The sequence below is a fragment of the Hippopotamus amphibius genome, chromosome 6 (genome assembly GCF_030028045.1).
Source record: "Hippopotamus amphibius kiboko isolate mHipAmp2 chromosome 6, mHipAmp2.hap2, whole genome shotgun sequence".
In the NCBI taxonomy this organism is placed as follows: domain Eukaryota; kingdom Metazoa; phylum Chordata; class Mammalia; order Artiodactyla; family Hippopotamidae; genus Hippopotamus; species Hippopotamus amphibius.
The window spans coordinates 54,938,566-54,950,609 of NC_080191.1; the positions used below are offsets into that span (position 1 = coordinate 54,938,566).

At 38.5% G+C, this 12,044-nt stretch overlaps 1 protein-coding gene across 4 annotated transcripts in view; it reads right to left on the reverse strand.

The window, feature by feature from the left end:
* The window catches only part of RMND1 (required for meiotic nuclear division 1 homolog), a 37,868-nt gene that overhangs the window by 11,877 nt on the left and 13,947 nt on the right, over positions 1–12,044 (reverse strand). For all 4 annotated transcript variants that reach the window (XM_057739366.1, XM_057739363.1, XM_057739364.1 and 1 more), the window contains 6 exons: positions 10,592–10,667; positions 6,970–7,009; positions 5,145–5,245; positions 3,155–3,261; positions 2,136–2,200; positions 1,496–1,572 (listed from right to left, as the gene is read on the reverse strand). In XM_057739366.1, coding sequence (XP_057595349.1) covers positions 1,496–1,572; positions 2,136–2,200; positions 3,155–3,261; positions 5,145–5,245; positions 6,970–7,009; positions 10,592–10,647 — 446 coding nt within the window. In that variant the 5' untranslated portion in view covers positions 10,648–10,667. The remainder of the gene's footprint in view (positions 1–1,495; positions 1,573–2,135; positions 2,201–3,154; positions 3,262–5,144; positions 5,246–6,969; positions 7,010–10,591; positions 10,668–12,044) is intronic.

Genomic DNA, 12,044 nt, shown 5'->3' on the forward strand with positions numbered 1-12,044 from the left:
TCCTAATTTCTAAGTTTTGATATTATAATTCGTGGTATCAAATTCTGCTCGCATCACCCAGAGAAGAGGAGAGAGGGGTCTCTCTCCCCCACTTCTTAGCAAGCTCAAGGCTTTAGATGTACTGTGGGATGCTCCTGACACACGGGTGTTATTTTTGTGGGTGCCCTGAGTTAGGGTCCCTGAGCTGTGAGAAAGGCATGGATGATGGAGCACTGGACCACTTCTCTCCAGGCCAAGTATCTAAGGAGAATGTGAAAAAACAACTCTTAGGTAAACTACTGACAATGAACTCAACTCATCCCACACACAAAAAAGGCCAAAACACTGAGAATCCTGCCTAGTGAGAATAACACTAAGATTCAGGGTATTTTACTCCATAAATTCTGGGAAAACTACAAGAATAAAATAAACTGAAGGCCTTTTAACTTAATTTTAAATGATGTACTGTTGTATTTCATCAATTTGAAGACACTGTTCTTCCCATTTTAATATCTTTGAAAATGGGAGGCATCTTTAAAATGGATATCTTATAGGTGGCAGTTGTGACTTAGTTGTCATTGCCTTAGACAACTCATTTCCCTTATGCTTTCCTTTTTATGTATGCCCAAGAGGGAATGTGATAAATCTACATCCAAATAAGACTGAAAGAGCTACTTCCGAAAGTGCAAAATTAAAATTCTGTGATAACGAAGCATTGTCTCATATGCTAGTTGGCAGTATTTTTACTGTTCTGTGGCATCTTATGGTGTCTCAGAGTCAATGAAATCTGGTACAACACTTTTCCGTAGCAATTAGGTCTGTTCAGCATTATGATGCAGTGATATACTTTTACTGAGAATTACCCTTGTCCAAATTCTAGATCGTATCTTTCCACCTTTAAAGAATACCTACAAAGCTCTCTGATGTAGGTTTAAAGTACATTAATTATGGTCTCTCTTTCACACACAGAATTTCTTCCAGTACAGTCCTAATACAGCCCAACTGCTTATTTTTTTTAAATAAATTTATTTATTTAATTTGTTTATTGGCTGTGTTGGGTCTTCGTTGCTGCACACAGGGTTTCTCTAGTTGCGGAGAGAAGGGGCTCCTCGTTGTGGTGGCTTCTCTTGTTGTGGAGCATGGGCTCTAGGAACATGGGCTTCAGTAGTTGCGGCACACAGGCTCAACAGTTGTGGCTCACAGGGTCTGGAGCAGAGGCTCAGTAGTTGTGGCACACGGGCTTAGCTGCTCCAGGGCATGTGGGATCTTCCTGGAGCAGGGCTCCAACCCATGTCCCCTGCATTGGAAGGTGGACTCCTAACCACTGTACCACCTAGGAAGTCCCACCCAACTGCTTCTAATGGGTAAGAGTTCTCCATGCTTATAATGAATGAAATAAAAACAATGGCAATTCCCATAAAGACACAAATGTTTGCTCTTTACTGTAGAGCTACAGGGATATTTTCTGGAGATTGTTAATGTATATGAAACATTTTATTTACAAAGAAAATTTTACCTTAGGGCAAAGAGTTCACCCATTTTCTGCATAACTTCTTCATGAGATAGTTTCACTTTCTTCCCAGCTTTTAAAGCCTATTTGGGAGGGGGAAAAATAGATACATACATACATACACACGTTTCCCTTCTCACTAGCAATTTCTATGATGTACATTCCTAATCTCTTTATTGAAAAACCAGGGGCTCTTTTCCTGAGTATAATTATTCTTTCACAGTAAAAACAAACAATTACAGTAAGCATGATTTTTAATGTATTTTGAAGTTTTGATACAACTTTAGATGCACTTTTCATGTCACTATTTTCCTCGTAAATGGTCAAAACACTTTTTAATCAATAAAAGTGGTCATAATTTCCTTCCTTAGAAAGGAAACATTTCATTTGATTTCCCTTCAACTCAGTTACATTAAAAATATTATACCATTAGAGAAACATAATTTGAATTTTAAGTTTTAAAAGGTTTCTTATTTTATCATTTTATATGTAACTGGGTTTTTTTTCCCCTGCTTAAATTCAGTATAGCTTTCTTTAACATTTATTATTTCTTTACTGTACTCCTAAATTCATTATAGTGGGAAATCTGTATTTTTCCCCAATAGAACTCAAACCTTGAAAACAAGCATAAAATTGGTATAATTACCTCTGGAATCGACTGAATAGATTCAACAAATTTATCCAGTGATGCTTCCCAGATAGCCAGTTTCACTGGGGGGAAAAAAATTAACAATGGAACATTTATCATCACATTCATGTTTCTACAAAATGCAAAATTACACAGTACCTTCACTGCCATTTCAACAATAGTTTAAGAAGCAATGTTCAAAAAATCTGAAACTGAAATTTAAGAATAGTTACTTAGTATTACAAAAGATGGCACTAGGTAGAAAGAGATAGAAGAAAGTGGGTCGATTTCCAAGCCTTGCTGGCAGACCAAAGCAACGTTGGGTAGAATCCCTGATTTTCTCATAGTTCATCTCAGAAGCTCAGAGGATGAGCTACACCCTGGAATGAGGGGTGGCTGTGTACAGGGGCAGAAATCAGGCCTTCCTGGCCTTCCCTTCTGCTCCTCCAGGCTGTGGGTGCAGCTCAGAAGTCCCGAAGCCTCCTGAATGGCACGTACAGGACACCGCAGCAGCAGCCTAGTGCAGACTTGCGGCAGGAACATTTCTTAGAGAACTTCGACATGTTTATTCAGGTGTATGGATCTTTCTGAAAAAACGGAGAGCCACTGTGACTCTCTGTCCCATTCCTGTGGAAAACCAGAGTGTATTTTTCTACCCAGAGGCCTGTGCCCGATCACACAAGGCAAGGCTTTCTCTGCCTGGATTAGAGACAACCTAAGACTAACAGTCTCAGAGAGAAGGAGAGGGGAAAACAAAGGTAGTGATGATGATGATGATGGCGACGTAAAAGAATACTCTGGAGAGGTAAGCTTCATCAGTGTAATTAATAAGGAATGAGTACCTGTGGGGCAGACACCCTATTTTATACTCTATACTATATATATTTTTCGTTTAGAGGGAAACAAAAGGAAAAGAAATGACAAGGCTTTGCTGAGTACTCTGTGAAAACATGTCATAGTCTTTACTAAATACTTTAACTTCCCTCAATGAAATGAAAACTATGTGATACGTTCTCTGATAAGTAATAGTAACTTACCTGAAAGGCAAAGAGCATTTGAGAAAGCAAATTTCTCTAGAATGGCGTCATCTAAATCTAGCTCTGAATTTAATCTGATTTCCCCTCTGTGAAGTTTTGACTGTCCCCTGAGAAAAGAAAAAAAAAAAAGTAGTTTCTAAATCTTAAAAAGTATTTTTTTTTTTCTTTTGGCAAATTGTATCAAGAGTTTTACAAATGTTCTTATACAGTATGATCCAAGTAATTCCACTTCCTGGAATTTACCCTAAGGAAATAATCAAAGATGCAAAGAAAGATTTGTGTACAAAAAATTTTTTATAATCAAATGCTGAATAGTAAGAAATTAGGAAGGAAATTAAATGTTCAATAGAAGAATGCTTCATTTATAGGAATTCCGCACAACAAAAATGAATAAGCATGTTTTGAAAGGATATTTAGTAGAAAAGGGAAAGTGACTATAATAATTTGCTAAGTGAAAAAATGCTGAATATAAAACTATACACAGCATAATCTAAAATCACAGGGACTTGGTAGGGAGGGGGAGGGAGACAGGGCAGCTGTGTGAAAAACCAAGATGTGTATGTTAGAGAGCTCTAGAACGACTGGAGAGGTGGGGAAGGGAGGAAATCTGGGAATATAAGCATCACAAGCAAACAGGAAGAACTACAGGCTAAACCTACACGAGAGACGTGAGACTAGAAGAGATGGACAAAGGCTGGTGGACGAGGAGGCCTCGCGGGAGGGGAGAGGCAGAATCCGTGCCGACAGCCTCAGTTGGAGGGAAAACAGAAGAGACAAGAAAGAGGGCAGGGCTGACGAGACCTTTATGAAGGGGCTCAGCCTGCACACGGAACTGAGTAGTGAGGCAGCAGGTAGCTGGGGTCACAGGCAGGACCCACAGAACCACCTCATTGGTGGAAGCGAGGATGGACTTGCTGATAAAACCAAATCTCTGACTCTGGGACCCAGAGTTAAGGTCTTTAATCCACCACAGATTATAAGGTGGCAAGAGTGTGTGTGTGTGTGTGTGTCTGTCTGTCTGTCTCTGTGTGTGTGTCTGTGTGTGTGTGTGTGTGTGTGTGTGTGTGTGTAGGGGACAGTGCCTAGTAAACCACAGTCTGATCTGGAGGCAGAGCACAGGAGGGGAATTGAGGGGAACTATAACCACAAGGCCAAGTGCTTGATAACGAATACAATTCTATTGCTTCTTCATTTGTTGTGTCCCGCCTCCCACCATCTAACACCACCTCACACCCCAGGGGTTTCATCAGATGAAATGATACAGGATAGCTCATCGCTGGCTATTATCACCTAACTCTTATCCCAACTAGTCTTTCTCCAGCTGGTGTCTCTTCCAGATTTCCCTAAAGCTCTGTTTTTGTCAGTTCCTTTCTCAATACAAAGACTTCTTTCCTTCTCACATTTCACTAGACCCGTACCTCCCCAAGAAAAAAAGACCTTTTAATCCTGTTCATACTCCCTTCTCTCTCCACCCTAACACCCCTCCTATTTTTGTGCCCTTGTTGTGACGTGGAAATCAGCCATTACACTGCCTACCCATACATCTGACCTGACAGTGGTACCCCCACTTCTTGCAGGCACCCCCATTTTCACAAGTGGTTCTCTCAGAGCACCCCCTCATTATACTTTATACTTTTCATACTCAAAATCAGTGGGAAAAAAGCAAAGAGGATTTACTTCAGAGAAAACTTTACTAGAATAATTTAGCAGGTTCATTCCAATGAAGGCACACTATTTTACTGATTTTGACTGCTTAGGAAACATTATTTTGGGGTTCTACTACCTAGTTGTTTTAATTTATGGGTAGGCTGAGAAGTTAAAAAAATAATATCTATCCACTAATATTTATTAATTGTTTTGGCTTTATATTTGTGCCAATAACTTTTTTTCTCAAAATCAGTCTCCAAGTTCATAAATAATTTATCTTCTCTACTGCTTTACCTAGTTATTCCAAGTGCCCTTTTCATAAATTTGATAAAAAGTTGCTTACTCTATTTTTGAGTAGTTAAGCTCTTCATTTTCCCAGTGTACCAATGCAATTTCGTAAGGCTGAATTTCATGTTTTTCTAGAAGCTGCATCACATGCTTCATCTAGAAGAAAAGGAAGATTAACCCGAAATTATACCTGACTCCGTTAGTACAGAAGCATGTTATAAAGTTAATGCTTATAACATTTTTCTATTACATTTGATGACATTTCTTCTGTTCTTTAGGTTTTAAGGAAAAAGCAAATTCATGGTGATACTAAACTAATTGGAACGATATATTCATTTGCTTTTACCTTTGGAAAACACATATGAGCTTAAAGAGGAAAACAAAAACTATCATCTCACGACCCAAAGAAAACCACTAGTAATGTTATGGTTTGTTTTCTTTAAATCTTCAAAAAAACAAAACAAAACAAAAAAAGCTTAAGTAACCCTTGTAAAAATTTAAACCACACAGAGGTATAGAAGGTGATAATCGCTCTGTTCTCCTGAATTCCAAATCCCCAAAGGTAACCATCATTAAACTTGGTGCGTATCCTTCCAGACTTTTCCCTGTGTGCAAATGTACGTACGTTTAGTTTGCTTTTTATATACATAGCATGATACTGTACATATGAACATTTTCAATGCTATTCTCCTTAATGGAAGAACCACAATTGACTTAGGCATCCTAAATGCCCATCCTTGGGGGATTTTTTTCTGCTCTCCACTATCACGATGTCACATGCACCAGCCTTACATGTATATCTTCAGGGCCTTGTGGGAATACTTCTTCAGGATTTGTTAGACCAAAAGACATGCACACATAATTTTGATAACTGTTGCTAAAACGCTGACCAGAACAGTTTTTCCAATTTTAGAATCCGAAGATTTATGAGAACATTCTTAAAAAACACTGGGTATTGTCAGCCTTTCACATCTTTGCAAATTCAAATAGCCAATTTGTATTACATTTTTCCTACATTTATTGCTCATTTACATTTCCTTTTCTCCAGGACTGCTTTCCAGTCTCCCTCCCCCTCCCCCCGTGTGTGTATCTCCTTTTAGTAAAACTGGGATTGTATGAGGCACATTTTTTAACCAGCTCTGGTATTATATTGGTTATATTTTGTAACCTGCTCTTTTAATTTAACTGTATCACGTACACAGGAAATTCTCCAAGAATAGGTTTTTTTTCTACATGATTTTTAAGAGCTGTAGTATATTCTATCCTATGGTTATAGTCAACAAACTTTGTATTACGTGTTTTGGTTATTTCTCATTTTTGCTATTGTAAATAATGCACTGATGAGCATTTCTGTACATTCATCACGTACAACTGTGATTATTTCCTTTGGATAATTTTCCAGATGTAAAATTGCTGAGTTAAATATAAAGCTTTGATGTGTATTACCAAACTGCCTCTGGAAAGGTTGTGTTAAACAAATCCTGATTGGGATATAGAAGAAATTATTTCCAATGAGTAAAAAAGTTCTAGAAAACTTGATCTAAAATAAAACTCAGTGCAGCCAGCTTCCAGTAAACTGTGTATACATTACTCATTTTGTAGGTCATCACATGAGAAGTACACTGCCTTCTGTCTGCAGTATAGCTAGGATTCTTCCGATTCTCTACAAATTAGTGTGTGCCCTGAGAATGGAAACTTGCAAGTCAAAAAGATAATTTTAGAATATGATAGTGTTAGGATCAACATCATATAATACAGAGCAAATAAAGTGAGGATTATCTGTTAATTTATCTTCCAATGGCTCAGATTACTGAGTGCTAATTAACAATTTATTATCAGAAAACTAAATTTTAATACTTTTACACTTTATTTATACTTACAGTTTTGTCTTTCACATTCCAGAACACAGCAGCTCCTTCCCTGATTTAAAAGAATATACTAAGTTAAAGGTGGAATACGTTCTTTAGGGCCACACATAGAGCCATGCTTAGGTAGCTTCTAGAATGCCAACGTTAAAAAATATGATTTATTACTGATTTGACATGATAGTCCCTGCATGGATATGATAAACACTATTTTTTGAACTTCTGATAAAAAACCCGACCCCTCAAAAATTCATGGATTTCTCCTGTGGTTTGCAGAATAAATAACTATTATTGTAAAACCATATAACTTCATGTATCTAGACTCTTTCATACCTGATTCAATTCTGATGTACAGATATCAGAATAAGGAAATTTTTGAGACCCATCTTAGCTCTCATTAGGCAGATTCTGCTCTAGGAAAAGAATAAAGGATCATGCTTTTAATAGCTGTGGAATAAAAAGACAGATAAATTAGAGCCTCAGATGGTAAAGGCAGCTATGGAATAATGCCAGCCATCCCTCCAGTGCTCAGCGCAGACCTGCAACAAAGCCACAGACAGCCCTCGCAACCCAAGTCTGCCTTTGACACAATTAAGGTCTAAAAACTGTAAGTGAATTTGTTCTGATTTCTGAGGTTTGATGTGTTGAGCTCTTTTAGGTAGTAAACTTAAAAAAAAAAAAAAAAAAAAAAAAAGGAGTTATGACTCTGGGTTATTGCACCAGAGGAAGGAAGGGTGGAAATGAAAGAAAGGTAAAAATGTAAGTGTTTCCATATCACTGTTCAAACCATCTTAAGCAATGTGTGTAGTATGTGTGTGGGTCTGCGCTTAGCATATGGGATGCAAAGATGAGCATGGTCTAGATCCTCTGCTCTAGGAATTCCCAATCCAGAGAAGACTGATACCTGGACCACCAATTACAATAGTGCGATCTGCGCTGTAACAATTATGCAGAATTTATGTGGATGTACACTGGAGGGACACAGTTCCTAAAGGACTAGCACAACCAGTGAGAAAACAAGAGGAGGAAAAAGAGCGGAGGAAACACCCTGAGCTCCAGGAGAAGGTGTCAGGAGGGCCGGCGACATCTCAGAATAAAGAGCTAGTAGTCTGAATGGCTGCGGTGAGGCAAACAGAGGGCGCTCAGGTTGGAGGTGGGGAGGTGCCAACCCCTGAAGACCTTTGTGCTGTGATATGGAGTTTAGCCAAATTCTGTAGAATTTTAAGTAGGACAGTGTAGTGATCAGAATTACCTACAGAAAAATTATCCTGCCTACAGACAGAGAGACAAACAGACAGACTGGTGGTGGGGCGACAAGACAGGCACGGAGATCAGGCAGTGAGCTGTGGCAAAAGGCCAGGGTAGGGTCTCAGGACATGGATTTGAGAGGTGTTTAAGGCCACAGCCGGAGCACCGGTTCAGAGAAGCACCTCTAAGCAGACGGGAGGTCCCAGGAACTGCGCAGTATGGCGCTCAAGCCACGTGTGGCTATCTGGCACCTGAAACAGGCCTGGTCCAAACCGAGAGCTGCTGTAAGTGGAAAACACACGCCAGGTTTCAGACTTAATATGAAAAGGGGAGTGTAAAGCTCACTAACTGCTGACGAATTTATATGTTGAAATGGTAATAGTTTAGATATGCTGGGTTAAATAAAATATACTAGTAAAATTAATTTCAGGCAACATATGATGTTATTATTAGTGTTGTTCAAAGTTAAATTCATCTTTATTTAAAAAAAATTAAAGATGTGCCTATTAGAAAATGTATCTGGGGGGAACTCGAGGCGGGGGAGTCAAGGAAGGGAGGGAATACGGGGATATGTGTATAAAAACAGTTGATTGAACTTGGTGTACCCCCAAAATAATAAATAAATAAATAAAATTTAAAATAAATAAATAAATAAAGAAAAGAAAAAAAAAAAAAAGAAAATGTATCATTACATATGCGGCTTGCATTTGTACCTTGCATTGTATTTCTCCTGGATGGTGCTGCTCTAGAGGACCTCAGAAATCCAAATGCCTCACTTGAGTCAAAAGGGATTCTAGGACTTCCCTGGTTGTCCAGTGGTAAAGAATCCATCCTGCAATGCAGGGGATGTGGGTTCAATCCCTGGTGGGGAAATAAAGATCCTGCATGCCGTGGGGCGACTAAGTCCATGTGCTGCAACTACTGAGCCCACGTGCCTCAACTAGAGAAGAGAAGAAAACCGGCACGCCACAACTAAAGAAAACCCACACGCCACAATGAAGAGCCCACACACCACAATTAGAGAGAAGCCTATGCGCCACAACAAATGATCCCGCGTGCTGCAACTAAGATCCAACTCAGCCAAAAATAAAAATAAAAATAAAATTAAAAAGATTAATTAAAAAAATAAAGTTAAAAAAAAAGGGATGCTATTCTGCTTGGACTAAATGTTGAACCCCTGATTATGTCCAAGGAAGGTCAGGCATCCATAGGAACAAAGAGAGGGATGCCAGTTATCATCAACTGTAAGAACTAAGACCACAGAAACTTCATCGAAGTCTGGATTCTTATGCACGTTCCATGTTCTGCCACTTATGAGTCCTTTGACTGTGGATAATTCACTTAATCCCTCTGACCCTCGGTTTCCACAGCTACACAACGGGAATTAAAGACCCTCCTCAAATGTTGTGAGGATAACATATGATTATTTTAAATGGTTTCTATTATCATTACCACTCCCACTCAGCTACTCTGGAGTATCTGGTATTAAAACAAACTTTAAATAAAAGGAATAAATGTATGTGGGTCAGGGTCCCAGTCTGAAGTCTCTGGAGAGGTAAGGTGGTCTAAAACCTTAGCTCTAGAGGCGAAGAAAGACAAGGAAGAAAATGACAAGGAAGAAAAGACAGCGGGGCAGGTGGCATGCACCTGATAAGGGACAGTGAAGATGAATGGGAAATAGGATGCTCACAAATTGTTAGTAAATGAAAATCCAGACTTACAAGTAAAGCAAGTACACACCAGATTACTTGAATGGGCCTCTGTTAATGACCTCAGCCTGAGTCTCCTTCAGCCTCTTGTTCTCAGGAAGGCTGGAAGTTGGGGGAGACCACTCAGTTCCCTAAATTCCTGCATTGTGCACGGCATCACTACTTCCACCGGTGGTTCCTGACCTCGGCTTTGTCCAATGCCCTCTTTTGTTTTTGGCCGCACGGTATGGCTTGCGGGATTTTAGTTCCCTGATCAGGGGCTGAACCCGGGCCCTCGGCAGTGAGAGTGTGGAGCCCTAACTGCCAGGGAACTCCCCAAAGCTCTCTTTTTATAACACATGAAGTGCACCCTTTACTGTCATGAATTATGAGTGGTGTAAATGACTTGCACAGATGATACAAAGATGACATAATGCTCAAAGTTAATTTAGAACAAATGAATAAAAAATTCCTAATCTTTTCCCTGGTGTGGGGAGGATTCTCTATTTCATAAGAGGATTTACCAGCAGATGCCTAAAATTGACAAACTCTCCTATTCAAATAAGAATCAAAGGATACATTTAAATCACAAATAAATTTTGAACACATTTACTGTTAAGAGATGAGGTACACTTGTACCTTTAAGGACCATGTTACCTGACCACAGCCCATCTCCCAATGGGGTTGTTTTCCTGTCTTACCTGAAGAAGAATATTGTTCCAGGATCACCTTCTTTTGCAGAATTTTCCACACCCATCACCAAAATATTTGCTGCATCTGTGATAAATGAGCAAAAAGCTACGTCAGAAGGTGACACAAGATTTAAGAGTCACCCATAAACTTTTAACAAAGTACCTGTGATCATTTCTTCATATACCATGAAGTGCTCTACAATAAACTGTCCATTTTTCTACCAAAGTTTCTGAAAGTATTTAATATATGAAAAGGAGAAGACCATAAGAAAGTACTTGAACTAAATATTCAACAACCTGTGACACTATTATTAGTGCTATTTTAAAACTCATTCACACCCATTTTGATTCAGTAATCACTAGTCCAGTTGATAATTATTAAAGTCTTAGTTTCAATACAACTAAGGTTCAAGAACTAGAGGAGGGTGGTGGTGGCGGCGGAGGGACAGATTGGTAGTTTGGTGTTAGCACATGCAAACTATTATATAGAGAATGGATAAACACAAGGTCCTACCGTACAGCACAGGGAACTATATCCAATATTCTATGATAAACCATAATGGAGAAGAATATAAAAAAGAACATACATATACAGAATCGAATAACTGCTGTACAGCAGAAATGAACACATTGTAAATCAATTATATTTCACTTAAAAAAAGAAATAAACTTTTCTATAAAAGTAATTTAAAATAAAAATTTGAAGAGCCATTAATATACTCTCTTCCTTTAAATATCATTTCATTAATAATATAATTTTAATATTCTCAAAATACTCATTCCACTGAATTTTAAATTATAAAGTGCGGAAAACAGAAAACACACAGAGGCTGGTCATTTCAAAACATAACTGATTTCGAAGTTAATCATGAGAATTACCATGACAGTCAGCTGTAACTATTTAGATATTTTAACATTTTAAATATTAAATATATACATACACAAATATCTACCAATAAGTAGTTACTTTGTATATTAGCTTAGTAATATTTAGTATAAGTATATATTCTATAATGTAAGTTACAAATAACATATTAATCTGTCAATTAATAAACACACTAATATTAATATGTAAATTGTTACATAATAAAATTAGGATCCTCAAAGCTTCAGAGTTCCTGACAGAGGTTGCGGAATGGGGGATTCGGATGGAAACCAAATCCTAAACTCCTTTTCTTTGGTGAGCTCACACTTTCCTAAGTACTACGTCCTATGGAGGACAAGGCTCACCCACATAGCTGAGGACACCACAAACGAAGCGGGAAAGATCCAGGCCTGTGCGAATGGTATGAGAAGCCCCCACGTGTGTAATGCACAGGGCCATCCTGCTGACAGCTTCTGCAATCAGCCAAGAATACCTCAGGGCAATTTTTCATCTTAGGGGCCCTGGGCATAGCTCTGTTTTTCTAAGTTAATTATGTTTGTTTTTGCCACCAAATTGTACAAACAGTCTGTTCAGATC